Below are 15,580 nucleotides of genomic sequence, written 5' to 3' on the forward strand. Positions count from 1 at the left end.
GAACTCTCCCTCATTCTCATCACCGTTCGCCTTTTTCACACCTAATTAATCAGCAACCACTGTACCACTGTTTGCGATGGGGAAAAGCGAACATGATGCACGACTACTTCGATCCGTATTACTTCCTTTTGCTCCAATTGCTTCGATATGTGGATGGCGGTTAGTGCATGCAGTGTAGCCAACTCCCTTCATTGGGATCTGGTAAGTTAATCCGCTTCAACGACAGACGAGTGTGACAGACGACCGTGGAGCTTATATAAATTACCCAAATTTAGTACAGCGCACGACAGCGATGGCTGGAAATCCTGAAACCCTAATGAAACGCTCCCGGAAGCGACTCCCCGTTGTGGCGAAGGACGGATGCAACTGATAAACATCCTTCCATCTGGTTTAACTTGGGAAAAGTACAAAAAAAAAACCAACAAACACACACACCGAGCCGCATGGACTAGAAGGTTGAACAGAGAGCGAAGAGATGGGAGCAAGAGAAGACAAACAAAAAACGCCACACACAAATCCAGCAAACGTTTGCAGCAAAACTTTTCCGTTTTCCGCACCGCTGGTGTGTAATAATCGTTCAACGAGCCATCGGAAAATTCGATGCCTGAACGCCTTACGGTATGGCGCCTTGCAACTCCAACTCCACCAGTTAACTGACCAGATTTCCACTGCGAAACCGACGGCACGGTCTAGCTATCCCAGTTTCGTATGGCGCGTGGCGCGCGTTTTGCAATTAAAGTTCACCCAGTAGACTCAGCAGTAGCCAACTCACGGGCAAATAAGGACGAACGAAAAAAAAAAATTCATCCCGGAAGTAAACGGAGAGACGCTGGATAACGTGGCTGATGGAGGGAAATTAATCAACTTGAGCTTTTGAAGGATCAGAGCAGAAGGAGAGGCACAGTTTTCCACCTTCACTTTCCCACAGCGGGAAAACAGCGGCCTGCTTGCTTGGATGATAATTTAAGCGACGGAAAACCGCTCCATCTCGTTCGGGTGAACTGTGGTTGGAGAAAGTTTCGGGTACGATTCGAACAGTACAGGTTGGGGATGTAAATAATAATCGGTTCTTTGGTGGAGATGTTTTGTTTAGCTGGTAAGTACAATTCAACTTCTAATTGTGTGTATGGGAAGGATTTAAATTAAACACGCAGCATCAGCCCAACATCCCCGGTTGCTTCAACAAATCTTTGGTTTAATGGGATATGTTTTGTAATTAATATTTTTTAATACTTAATATAAACTATTCTAACTAGGCGGGTGCCTTTGCGATATTTGGTACTAAGAAAGCATCCACGAAAAAAGGTGCACTCCACTTCCATCCAACATCCATTCTCCCTAGTTCCAGTGGAGGTCCAGTGGGGCAGGGTGGGGTATAAATTAAGGACCCACAACTTTCTAATTATAGAAGCACTAAGTTACCATCTCTTAAATTTTTCATCTTACTCTAGTCATTTCATACAGCAGTTACTTTCTCGCACATAATAACGCACATAATGGGAGACTAGGGGAGATATTAGTATTTTAGTATCACGAACCATCAAACTGAAGCAGAATGAGTCATGGAGTTAGTGCGATAATGCGCCAACTATCCTTCATCTCCTTCTATCCGTTCTGCATCATTCGATCACTCATGGCTGTTTTCTAGTATGTGGTACTAATAGTAGTACATCTTCTATCACGATCTTTGGCAATGCGCATCACAATGTTCTAAATAGTAAACAAACTTTCCAAAGATATTAGTAGCCGAACTTAACTTCGCTGTGAATTAGCTATGAAGGTTGTCGTCGAGGCATTTACAAGTAAATGACTTGATCCTTCCTGTATTCCATCTCCGGAAGCAATTCTTCCACCTCCAAAACTCCAAGACTTACAGAGTATGAAAACAATACTCAAGCGCTCAAACTCTTCTAATCGATCTTCCGTTCCGTTCTCCAAACGCTCCTCAATCAGTCCCTAATGCCGTTCCGCAGAGGCCAATCATGGCCAAACAATCAATAACTCGCAAACTTCCCATCCCAAAGGTTTGCTAATAATTTACCCAACACGGGGGAAAAACTTCCCAAAACTTAAGTGTCCTCTGCCAACTTTTTACCCCTACGGGTGTACCACCATTACACCCCCACCCGCTCCTAGTAACAACTACAACTGGCAAGCTGTTTGTATTTTTGTTTGGTGCAAAAGTTTTCCTCTAATTGCAACGTTGGGACCATCGCGGGGGGTGGATGGTCGTTGTCCGATAAATACTTCCACCGTCCTCACCTGGGTGCACCCACGACGCAATTGCCCTAGGGCAAGGAGGAAGAATTTCGATTTGCGCACCATTTTACGAGATACTTGGAAGTTTTTGGGTGGAACCAGTGACTTCCGTGTGACTGGGAAGTACATTTCACAAAAACTGGCAGCATCCGGTGCGATCACTTACGCTTCAAGAGTTCGGTTCCCACGCGCAATTCCCTTCCACGTGTATGGGGTGCAAACCGGGGTGGGACCACTTTCGGGGATATGCTAATAGAATATTTTTCTTCTTGAGCACGTACCTCGTCCCATTGTCCTAAGTAAATAACTCGTTTTCCACGGACCGCAATCAAAGCAGCATATGTTTTGTGGTTTTAGGTTGGTGTGCCAGGAAGGGGGGTTGGATGAGCGGGAACCACCTTACCAAAGCTTGATGGGTGGGTTGAGGTCAGTTTGAGGTCTCAATTCTATTGGGTGTACAGGAAAGTTGGTAGGTACTGAGAGCCACCGGAAAGGGAGCGAAAAGAGTGTTTTGTTAATCCATGGTTCATTTATCGTGTCATCTGGTACTTTTGCGATAATCAGTGATTCTTTTGCTATGTAGTATGAAAATATTGTTTAAATACGGTCTCTTCAATCGTTCAACAGTAACCGTTACTTTTTCCACTCATAATGCACAATCCACCTCCATTCCCACCGGAAAATGAAACAATTTTTCAAAAAGCTTTCATCCAAACCGCATCACACATTTTGTGTGCACCCAATACAGATACTCTAAAGGGTGTTGTGTGGTAGCCATAAAAACACTCCATTGCTGACCCTTTTTTCCCATCGCCCACCGAACCGGCCCGAAAAGGGTGCTGCGAGTGGCAAGTGGCTAACAACCGTGAGGATAAATATGACCAATAAACTACGGCAACCGGTCAATTGTGGGAAAACAGAAAGCGAGAGAGTAGCCAAAAAAAAAAGGCAACAAAGCTCTCGCTCAAGTTCCGAGCGACCGAACGTTGATTTTTCCTATTCAAGCGTAACCTAGGTCCTGCATGAAATGAATCCACCGCCCGCTGGACCGTGTGTGGTAGCCGGTGGTCAACGAGTGAACAGTTTTTCATTTTCAACAACCCGCTAAATGCTGCTTTTGAAATGGATACATCTCTTCAGACTGGGCGACCGAGACGAAGAGACGCACTAGTGGCCCGGCATTAGAACAATGTGTGTATGAATTTCTCGGCGCATTTTTAGCACACCAGCACACACACACACACACACATACATGCATTCAATTTATTACCATCGTTGTCGGTTTTGCTACGATAAAATGCTTGGCAACCAATCCTTCGAAGGGGCTCCGGGGGGGAAATGCTCTTAAAAGCTTCCTCGAGTTTTTTTTTTGTGGTTCCACTGTTGCTGTTTTTAGTCGATTGTAAAACTGAATCCCCGACCAGGGCCGGATGGGTTTTGGAACTAGCGACAAGCTTAAAAGTTACCACATTTCCCCATTCCTAGCTGTCGTACCCGATCCCAGTCGGCACGTTATCATGGCTTAATGGTTACAGTTATTACACGATAATAGTGAAAGAGCAAAAAAAAAACACCGAAACTCAGCTCGTTCACATGGGATGGGTCGTACACACGATCAGCGCATAAAAACATAAACCACTAAATGAACTAACCATTCTGCACGCTAGTCTAACCAGCAAAACACAAGCGTGAAGCTAATTTCTTTCCTCGCAGAAGAAAAAACACGCATGAAGCGGCAGACGTTGGTTCGTTTTTACATAAAATTTGCATCCAATTTTCACTCGCGCAAAACACAATTTATTATTGAGCTTCCGTTTTACACACTGGTGGGGAACCTTGGTTTCGTCGGTAAGTGTTCTTGTGTGTGTGTGAGTGTGGGGGGGAGGGGGGGGGTTTAGAATGAGGAACGCGGCCAAGTACCCACTCACCAGCAACAACGTAAACCTTCGTTTTACAATTATTTGGTTCGAAAAATGCTACTAAATGGAATAAAACTCTCCGTTCGTTCCTGTTACGTTTGATTAACGCTTTACAAGTTTGGTAAAAAATAAAAGTAGGGAGTCTTTTAAGTTTCCGTCCATCAATCACCGAAATAACTATATTCAATTACAACATGCACGCACTTCCGTTCGAACTCGCTTGACCGTTTGTGTGGTATTTTCTTTCGGGAAAACTAAACCAACACAAATGGCTTTTGCGGCTTTATCGTTTTCAAATTTTGTTTTAAAACAATCTTCCTTTGTAAATATATCTATATATCATTCTGCATTCTATCTGCCGATCTGCTCTGTCGGCGGTGACTACGAACCGTTGTTGAACTACAATCTAATAAAGTCATTTAACCTAGCACTGGCGGATTCGTTCACGAACTGATGGCAATGTGTATAAGTATAGTCGTGGTATTTTTCTTTTAAAACATTCTCTAGCAGTTAGTTATCATTGTGCTAACACACCTAACACACCGATATAGTCCGCTGTCTGTGGCGCTTGAATCTTAGACTGAAGTTTTTCGTTCGTCCGCGTCTTCAGCAGACGGTCTGCGACAAACAAACAACTGCTAACTGATGTGCGCAAAGTGTGCAGGACCCAGCACTGTTATGATTTACGCGTATTGCTTTATCGCTACTTTTCCATTCCATTATAAACTGCTCCTGTACGAGGGAGAACGTGCGCTGTCGGGTCGGTTTTCGTTTGCGTATGTCTTTTTTCCCAGATGGGGAAGAAGGAAAAGCCGGATCGTTAAGTTGTCAATTTCAAACGACTGCATTTTTCAACGCCCTGCGCCCTGGTCACTGTCACCACGCTGGCAAACCTGGTCAGTCCTGTCAAAACCGCTGGCAATTGAAACTGAATGGGAATGAAACTGAACACATGCATATCTCCGCACTTTTGCTCGCACCTAAGACAGCGCGCGCATCGCACCTTTTCGCCGCGTACTTCCCACTCGCAGGAAGCTCTACAATAGTACTATCTATATAAATTAATCGTTAATAACACAGTCAGTGATTTGTAATCATCGAGTTGGTTTTGTTGCATATTATATAGTTTGCTATTCCGCCGGCGTGTATATCATGGTGGCTAGTCTTAGCCGTTCGCTTCTTCAACTGCGTCCACCGGCCGATCGCTCGTGCTCGATCGTGTAGTGACACACGTCCAGCTTCTTCTGCGGCAGACGCAGCGTGGTGATCGGGACGCCATGTGGTGCGGGTAACTCCACCACCATGCTGCTCACACCGTGCGTCGACGATGCGTTGGAGATGGTGGAAATTTGGCTCTTGTACGGTGGAGGTGGTGGCATCGGATGATCGGCTGATCCGGACTGGTGGCCGGTGCTGGTGGTCGGTTCGGGCAGCGTTTGCTCCTGCACGGACAGTGGGCGAACGAAGTTGTACCGGATCTCCTCGAGTTTGGCCGGATGGGGTGTGGATGGTGCTGTCGCTGCCCCGAGCAGATCCTGCGATTCGAACAGCTTCATCACGCTTGGCCGGTGCACCTTGACCGGTTCGTAGTACTTCATCTGCTTTTGCTTCAGCTGCTCGATTGCGTCCTGGTAGCTCGGCAGCCCGGACACGATCGTATAGCTGGGCAGGGATTCCGCATCGTACGGCGGGGGCGTTTCGATGTCCATCGAGGAAAGCGTTTGCGAGCGTGCCGTCAGCACTGGAAGGAGCGAAAGGAAAGAATGTTTAAGGTTAGTGTCGGGGTTACACATAAAAAGATAAAGTGTTATACGTGTTGCTACACGACGCACTGTTCCGCCTAATCAATATACAGGTTCGTTGCCAGAAGTTGACCCAAAGTTACGACTGCATGGATCTCAAGTTCGTCCATAAATTCCTCCCCCTTTCAGACGGTCGAACCGCATTGATTAGATTCCTTCTTGCCAAAGCACCTCCGGAGTAGGGAATAAAATCGATCTATTCTTTCGGTTGAGTGCCAATATTAAGTTCCTTCGCACGCCACATGGTACACGCTTGCAGACGAACCCGCCCGACGCTCGGTCAGCACTTTTCATTCACCCCGTACGAAAGGACGACCGTTCGTCCATTTAATCCAATGTAATGTGCACCACATATGGCGCAAGAAGACGCTGCGTGTCCATTTCTTCCTGCCTGCAAGTGTTGCATTTATTCCCTTTTTGCTTGTGCAACTCGAGCTCCCGTTTGTATCCCGCTCCCTCTCTCTTTCTCTCTCTGTCGCTCTCTTGGAAGAAAAGTGGCCCAGTGGGCTCGATTTCCCAAGTACGTCCTCCAACCCTTGGGTGTCGTATTTCTTGCACAACGTTTCTTTTTTTCCACAGCTTCGCGTCGCGTCGCGCACTATGGAGGCACCGGGATCGATTTTTGGTGCTTCCGAGAAAGCATCAATCATTCCGTTGGCCATTTTGAACAGAAAACTAAAACCTACCGTGGCTACCGACGTCCCTTCTAGGGGTAGATGAATGCATACGACCGATTTTGTTTTGTTCTCTTCGGTTCGTCCCTGTTGCGAGACGTGCCCGGAGGCCCGATACGGGAAATAAAGATGCTCTACTTAGATCCAAACATGGCTTGCCGAGCGCCACCAAGATATTTAGGCAATTCTCGCCACCCAACGGGTAGCCACCGTGGAAAACGAATCGTTGGTCATTTTTCATTCCCAAAAAGCATGATCAATGGAGGAGGAGCAAGAAAAAAACCACCCGACACAAAAGAGAACAAAAGGAAGATTCTGCTGCGGCAGAAAGAAGCGATGAGGAAACCGAACACTGCATGCAATTTTTCGTCAAGGAAGTTTAGCACAAAAGAACGATGGACGACTTCGTGTCCTCCACGGCGGCCGCCTATCTCCCTGCTGTTTCGGGGAGGTGGTTTTCCTTTTACGGTTCACCCGTCCCATTGTTGGATCCTTTCGTTGGCAAGCGTCGCGCCGTGGGTGTTGGGGATGAAATCTCAACCCGATAAAAGCCCCCCCCCAAACTCCCACACGCTGATCCAACGAAGCGCCGGTTTAATGCGTCCGGCAGTAGCTTACTTTAATGGGAGCTTTATTGGAAATGGGATGGCGCGACGCGAACCTCCCCAGAACCAGGGCTCCTTTTATTGTGTTTCCGTGGGATCTTAGCATCCAAAAACTCAACACGCCACGTCCGGAGTGAGTTGAAGGATAAATAAAAGGATATTAATAGGAAAGAATTCACCTCACAACGAGCTGATTCCCTGTTGGAACGAACTGCTACAGATTGGGCGCTTTTCGTCGTGGGTCGGGCGACGAATTTTTGCACGCCAACCGTTTTGACGGAATGTTTGGCCAATCTCGTCTGGCTACTTCAATCGATATGTCTACGGACGCATAAGCAAAGGGATGAAGTGGGAAATCGATTTCTTTCGCTCAGCAACTTCGTCAGGGTCGTTGCGTGATAGCGATCTTTAGCATGCTCCTGTGACACACAAACTGCCACGTGGATGAATTGAGTGGTTTTCCTTTGTTTGGGACGTGCTTTCTAAAAATCATCCAGACCGTCTTCTTCGGAACCGAATTGTACATCCCGGATGGATAAATATATTAAAATTAAACTGAAACGACCCTTTCTCCCAAAACTCATCAAGTGCAGCGACATTTTCCAACCCGAAAAATAGAACAAACTCCTGTAATCGATCAAGAGATATTCTACGATTAGTCCTTTTTTTTCAATTCCACGCGTTATTCGCTCTGTCTATTTTTTTTGGTCCAGCTTACAAGCTTGCATATAAAGTGATCCATTAATATTCAATCGTGATACGATGACGCGCGGGAACGCTTTTGACGGGATGACAGTGGAAGGTCCTCAATGGTCAAACCCACAACCATTGACGCGCGAATTGGACCTTGTGTGCCTTGGACGTTTCAACACTAGGTCCGTAGCCTTCTCGGAACCGATCGGTCGAACACGGACTGCAGCATCCTCGGCAAAGAAAACATTCGAAACCCGACTCGTTATCGATGAAAATGACCGTTGCCGGCAAATGGTTTGGCCCATAATTTGAAAGTTTGATGACGTGACAGTTTAACCGACCCCTGCAAACGGGGCCGGTGCCGTCCGATGATGTTCCGGAGGATTTACACGACTTTTTATGAGTTCCTCCGTTGCATCGTTGTTTGTCGTTGCCTTCGTGGTTGTGATTTGAACCTTTTCTGTGTTTCTTTTTCCATGGTATTTTCACATCAAATGTAATCGCCCGTCCTACAGGATAAGGATGCGGCAGGGAAACAGGTTGCGTGCACGGGACCGGAGCGCTCGGCAGGGGATCATCACTGTTCTGGGGAGGGAGTTCTGGGCTTTTCCAACCAAAAAAACACATGCGGTACCGATCATTACGCACGTTTCTCTTTATTTATCTGCTTTTGTATCGTTTCGGGCCCAACCGAGCCAAACCACCGAATCCCGCCATACGTACGGACGTGATTATGTGATCAAAAACCTAACCGTAGAAGGGATAACGATTAGCATTGCTCGTTTATTTTGTTGGGTTGGCATGTGTTTCTTACCCCTCAAAGGACAGGTACAAACAAACCACGTCTTTAACCGTGAAGAAAACATTATGTTCCTCGACACACACTCGCGCAAGAAAAGGTACGCAGGTTGGGCGACAGGTTTATAAACACCCACTTCAAATCTTGTGCCCATTCATACACACACACACACGGCATTCGACATCTCGAGAGGGATTCCTTTTCTTTTGATTATCTCTTTTTCGTTAAAAAGTTCGCATTCAACGCACTTGCTTGCTGAGATTACACCTTCCGTCGCCTTTTGTCCCCGCTTGCTGGTGCGGTTATCGACCTAACACCAAAAAACAACCCCGAAAAGACCCGAAACTGAAAGGATGCTCTAGGAACCAATGGATACAAATCAAAACCGAATAGAAACTCCATTAGATAAGTCTCTCGGGATGGTGGGTTGGAAAATAACTACAACAAAAAAAAATACACACACAAATATGGCAAGTGCTTTTTTACATTTTCCCTGCCACATCGAAAAAGGTCTCCGAAAGGTGACACACAAACAAAAAAAGGCAGATCAGTTGTGCCAAATCAAGTAACAACTGGAATCGCCTTGGTGACGCTTTTTGGGTGGTTTTAGCCTGCTTTGATAAAACCCAAAACGAGGGGTTGGGTTTTGTTCCCCCCGGGGGACTAGCTGTTCATTTTGAAAGAATTTGTTGGAAAACATTCGAAAACATTTCAAAAAGGTCAGGCGTGGGAGACAACCTGGTCTTCCTCGGTTATGCGCCGATGCGTTACCGTGTGCAATTTGCTGCATTGCATCTTCAAAGCGGTTCACTAAGTTCAACGACTTCCGATTCCGGCGACCTGTCAAGTGGACGTTTTGAAACGTCCTCCCTCTCCGTTTTGGGACAAATCAAGGCTCCGTTGGTTTTCTTTACGGCGCATCATTCTTGATCACTGAGACGTGAAATTATGCAATCAATAGACTCCGGTAGTTACGTTCCAGCATCTTCCCGCCTGACGAGATGCTTGAGAGCTATATAACTGGTGGACTGACTGCCATGCAAACACGTACATACGACACCGGCACAATGGCAACGTATAATTACAGGATGTTGTCTACGAAATGGAAGAATGGACCAAAGCCTACCGACCCACAAGGACGACGGCGCTCAAGGGCAAGCGTATCGAAAACTTCAAACCACAGTCTCTATCGTCTCTGCCACGGGCGCCTGCCAAGCAGGGGCTTCCGGTTGGTTTGCTGTCTGGCATGCGACATTCTTTCCCGAGCCTCTCCAACGCTGGTTGTACGTTTCGGTTCACTGAGCATTAGTCTGCAGCCTTGGGAGGCAGGATACCCATCAGTGCAGGTGGTTTTCTCAAATTTCCAATTTTAAAGGCTACCCAAGCGAATGGAGACCTCTCTCCCGTCTGGAGGCAGGTCTGCGTAGCGTCCCAGTCGTCCTTGCGCCCTTGTCAGCTTCAACAAAACCGTACGCAATTCATCTTCCTTACCGCCCAAACGGGAAGCCCCCTATCGCATCCATACGCAATGGCGCACGTCTTGTCTTTCTTATCAAACCATCATTTACTTTCGGCTCATAATCCCGCATCCCCCGTGCTGATTCCAGCTCAATCACCCACTGTCAGTAGCCTGGCACGGGAGGACACACACAGTAAACCCCGAATGTCTGATATCCCGTGGAAGCAACATTTGAAATGGGGTCCTGTTTTCTTTTTTCTGCTCCTTCACTGAGTGTTACTAGTGATTCCTCCCTGCTGAATTTTCCATTACGAATGGAAAATAGTTTCACATATCTCATGCTGCGGGTGGTATCGTAAGCGGGAACGGCTGATAAAACAGCCTTGGCAATATTTATCGTCCCCCGACATCTCTAATCCACATCGAATCGCGAAACTTCGATCGAAAAGAACGGAGGCCAACACCGGCGTGGGGTGTTGGTGCAGAGCAAATGGAAAGCCCCGAAAGAATCTCCTGTCGTTGCTGGATGTGCTGTGCTCTGAAAAGGCAAAAAAAACCCATCGATGGATGGATGTATCATTTTGAGCCTGACGTTGCCGTGGCGAATCCGGCAAAACCTGCGATATGGAAGGAATCCTACCCAGACTCAACAGACCGCGCTGCCGGTAGATGACAATGAATGGTTTGACAGACGAATACACGCACGCATCTGTACGCACCAACAACGACAGCACCATTCCTCAACAGCAGGAGCGATGCGTGTGCAGACCCCCGTGAATGGATTTTGATTCCGATACTGACGATTCCCCGAGGCAATATTTATTTCCCTTTCTTTTGCTTTTCTCACCCATTTTGCTTCTTATATCGTTGGATGAATTTCAATCCCGAAATGTGTTGCAAGCGCAACACACAAGCAATCATTCTCGCCTACTTTGATCGGAAATGTAAGTTTCGGTAGCATTTTTTCTTTTGCTTTCTCTCTGTCTCTTTCCTGCTTTCTTTCTCCCTTTATGTCAGGGCTTTTTCTACAGGGTTTTCCGAAGCGGTAAAACGGAGCAAGTTCGCAATCGAACTTTGGAGGGAAAAATTCTCGTGCAAACAAATTCGTGAAGGGGTTTCCTTGCAATGGAAGGGATTTTTTTTGTGGCGCTGCTTTTCCCAATTTCACCAGTGCCTGACGGGCTTCAAACGAGGTTCTGCTTTTTTTGTTACTTTTGGGGTTCGTTCTCGAAATTCAACTACTATTTGCACGAGTGAAATGAATTTCTATCGAAATGCATTTTTTAGCCTCGAGCAGGAGAGAATGCTGAAATTGCAGTATGAGAATGTAAATAATTTTTTTCCCTTGTATTCTTCTATCGAAGCGAAGGACGAGCTTGATTGCGAATAGGTGTGGAAGACGAGGTCGGCTGATTGGGTATGATGGGTGAAGATTAATGGATGTCTATTGCGGACAAACATCGATTCCCCGTGCTGAATTTGGCAGTCTGACAACAGGGCAGGCTACCGATCAGGATGGTGCTACAAATCTTCCCATGTTTGGAGGATTTATTTTATTCATTTAGCGTGCGCTTCGGAGCATCCTTCGCACCAAATTTTGGTGCAAACTTCAATGATTCATCAGCGTAACAGAACATCACCCTCGCAGGGCGGATTAGGTATGCATCCTGGTGAAATTGAACACACAATAATAGTGAACAAACACCTCCCGTGCCCGGATGCGGTTATGTTATGGGCGGAAAATGAGCAAGTTTCTAGTGTACGCGTTACCCTCCCTTGTGCACTCACGTACACGCACTAATGGATTGTTTGACTTCATTGATTTGCATATCACATCCGGTGCTGCTGGATCCAAACAACAAACGCAACGTGGCACAAGTTGGACGTAGGTCCACACAGTGTACCGGCGAGTCGTAGACAAATGTTTCACCATTATGAGCACCACAACACCGGGAACTTGGACGTCCGACTTGCCCCTCAGGTTAATGTATCTAATCTATATCGTCTCCACGGTCGGGTGCGTTTAATTTCCTTTTACATTTGCATGCCATCCTGACACGGCCAACCAGCGGGGGAAGACTTCCGTGCTTGAGTTGAGCTCCCCGACAATCATCCCGATCCCGCCCTGTGAATTGTCCTTTCCAGAGCGTAAGGATTTTGGCAGGTTCTCTTACGTGCTCCATATCTTCCACACTTTGGTACGAAAGCGCTAAGGAAATGAACCCATTTTCTCGGAGCACCCATTAGTTGATCCTACTCATTCGTTCCATTGTCCAACGAAAGCACCTTGGCAGCTTCCACCTGGGCTACAAATGCTACCGTACCGCACAGGCACCACCATTTTTTTTCGCTTACCTTCAAGACTCATTACAAAACCGTAAAAGCCGGAAGGAAGGTTCTTCGTTACGGAACGGGATTAATTGAATTTTTAAAAGCCCGCACCATAAAACGGTTACGTCGATCACACATCATTGAGGTGAGCACCATAAAGAGGAACAGCTACGGGGAAATCAAACAAAAAAAAACAATCCCGGAAACCATAAACAGTCCGCTTAGAAAGAGCGGTTTGTGCGAAAAAGTTTAAAGGCTTCCATGGTTTTCACGGTTTCCTTTCTCCATCTCGAAACGAACGTCCTTTCCGAACTGACGTCACCTTGGCACCTTGTGATTGCGTCATTGTTGCAATAACTTTTCAATTTCATTACCACCAGGTACGAAACCGTACAGTCTGGTTCCCTCTGGAGGTAGGTAGCGTGGAATGCAGCTGTTTTTTTCTATTTTATGTCCCTCCACACTTTAACCAGCGGCAGTGTCCCCTAGCATAACCAAAAATAATGAAACACATTGAGTTTCAGACTTCCGATACAGGGTAACGTACGGTTACGAGGAATGGTTCGTAATTCTTTAAACAAATATATTCCACGGCTACAAACGGCACCGGGAAGGATAGTTTACGATTGAGCCATTCGGTTCTGCACACAGCCAGTGTGTTGGCTAATGATTTATAATTGTTTAATTTTTATTTGGAGGGAAGGTAGGTAGAGTTATTGAACCAGTTTTATGGGAATTATAAATATGTTGTACATTTTTTCTAAAGGAAAAATGAAATCTTAATGATTCCAAAAAATAGCTCATAATACACTACCGTTCAGTTGTCCCACCAAACAAATGTTCATCTTTAACAACCAATTTCTTATTGTGTTTATGTTCAACATTATTTCAACTATGATTAAACTACACAGCAGTATAAATATTTCTAAAAACATAACCTCTAAACCATACCAAAAATTTCTTGCATTTTTATAAGTCTAAGACATGTATCGCGAGGTAAATTTTAACTAACCACCCAGTGTACGGTTTCACCAGTTAATTGCAATTAAAGAAAGTCATCTTAAACAAGCAATTTGTTTTTACGCCTATTGTCTAGTTCCAATACCTCTGCAGGTACACCACAAGCTACATATTTTTTATATATGATTGACGAATGACATTTTGTCCTCCCTTTTTTTCTCGGTCGAGTAATTCGATCATTTTTCTAAATACAGACCAATCCCCACCTATAAAGCGCTTGACATCGGATACCCGGCTGGGCTTCACCTTTGGAAAAAACCCCTTCGCACAGGACTGAAGGTGTTTGCCGGTTTCACCGGAAATGCCTGACTCACGCCTTTGGTACGGGTGTATAAATATATTTTCTCACCCCTCTCAGCAGCGACAACGAATGCCACTTTCCCGTGAACGAGGACAAGTGAGTACCGGTGAGTAATTAACCGGAAGAGTTGTAGTTCCGGTAGGATGGCAATCGAGCTTGGAAAAGGTAAGGAAAACTCGAGTGGGTGCCACACCACCGATGATGTACGTGATGATGAAAAATAAAACAATTTCCCTCAACCCGCACCGGATGGAATCGGGGGTTAGCTGCTTAAGAAGCGAAATTCCATCCTCTGGCGCCATGTCCTTTGCACGCTGGTGTAAATCTGCACCGACACCGTTGGGTCACGTAAAATGTTTCCTTACTGTCGTACACGTTCTCCCTCGTGCGCTCACTTTATTCGATCGTTATTTATCCTTGCGAATGTACCAAACCGGATCCCGGCAGTCATGATTGCACAGGGAAAACGCAATCTAGATTGGTGCTCAGAGGTTCTATTGTTAAATTGTCTTCTATTCTTCCGGAGTGCTAGGAACTTTTCGGGGCCCGTTGAATCTATCTCTCCCCTGCCCCTGCAACGAGCACGCCTAGATCCCCCGAAATCCGTACATTAGAAATAGATAATGAGTAATTTAGATTTCAGTTCTCCTGCCAGAAAGACCCCAGGGTGGGGATACTCCGGCTTATCGCACAGTTGGCTGTAATTTAATTTCTTCTAATAAATTTCGGCCTTCCTGCCGTGGCGTGTTGAAAATTGCGGAAAATACAATTTTCCTCGAAATCGAACCGAACGGTCAGGACATTCGAAGTCTGAAGTCTTCCACCCCTCGGTTTGTTAGATTAGCTTCGGATTAATTTTTGCACCATTCATCGAAATTAAAAACGGAAAAACCACCACCATACATCCACCGGCCACCTGCACACGGCAGTTGGTGAAATGCGTGCAAATGTTCGTGTTGGTGTGGGCGTACACGAAGAAGTGGCCGGAGGTAAATAAATTACATCCCAAGGATTATGACACGCTTCCGATTATTTCCCTGACGTATGTCCGAGGAGCGTGTGCTTCGGGGCCGGAAGAAAATGGAATGGAATAGGAATGGGGGACAAAAGAAAACTGTACCCCAATACCAAAACGATATGATGAGCCAAATTTATGCTTCCAGGGCAGTTTTTAGCTTTACCACAAATTGGACACAGTGCTTAAGGAAAAATATGGAATTTACTGCAAAACTTTGCCTCTAATATAAATTTTAATTAATCATTCTTTGCTGATTTTCTGCTTACATTCAGTCTTTGAAAGAATTTTTCAACTTTCCTATTTCGGTCCAAGCAACCTGTTGCACTTGTTTTGTGCTGTACTGTACGGTACATCCCAAGAGAGCATGAAACAACCTAACTCAACAAATAATTCCATCACGAAAAACCACAAACCCGACGAGGAAAGGAAAAATAGCTCAACGATTTCGAAATATTTTTCTTCCAGGGTAGACAAAGAAGAGCACAACTTCTTGCAAAGAGCAAAAAAAACAGCTAGACAGCTGGCTAGAGATGGAGAACAAACTATGCTGGAAGGAATGGAAATGTTAAAAAGAAAAAAGGAAAAAAGATAGACACACACACACACACAAAACAACTCATCTTGTATTTAATTTTGTGGAGAGTCACCACCAACTCCGTCGCCCGTTGGGGACTTTGCTGGGGTACGCGAATCCTTATTG

The 15,580-nt window shown here is 45.8% G+C and overlaps 1 protein-coding gene across 1 annotated transcript in view; it reads right to left on the reverse strand.

Moving 5' to 3' along the window:
* Positions 1-5,359: 5,359 nt before the first annotated feature.
* Positions 5,360-15,580, reverse strand: part of LOC128708401 (protein commissureless 2 homolog) — a 42,681-nt gene continuing 32,460 nt past the window's right edge. Inside the window, exon 2 of the mRNA XM_053803378.1 lies at positions 5,360-5,919. Coding sequence (XP_053659353.1) covers positions 5,360-5,919 — 560 coding nt within the window. The remainder of the gene's footprint in view (positions 5,920-15,580) is intronic.

Source organism: Anopheles marshallii, chromosome 2, assembly GCF_943734725.1.
Source record: "Anopheles marshallii chromosome 2, idAnoMarsDA_429_01, whole genome shotgun sequence".
Taxonomy (NCBI): Eukaryota; Metazoa; Arthropoda; class Insecta; order Diptera; family Culicidae; genus Anopheles; species Anopheles marshallii.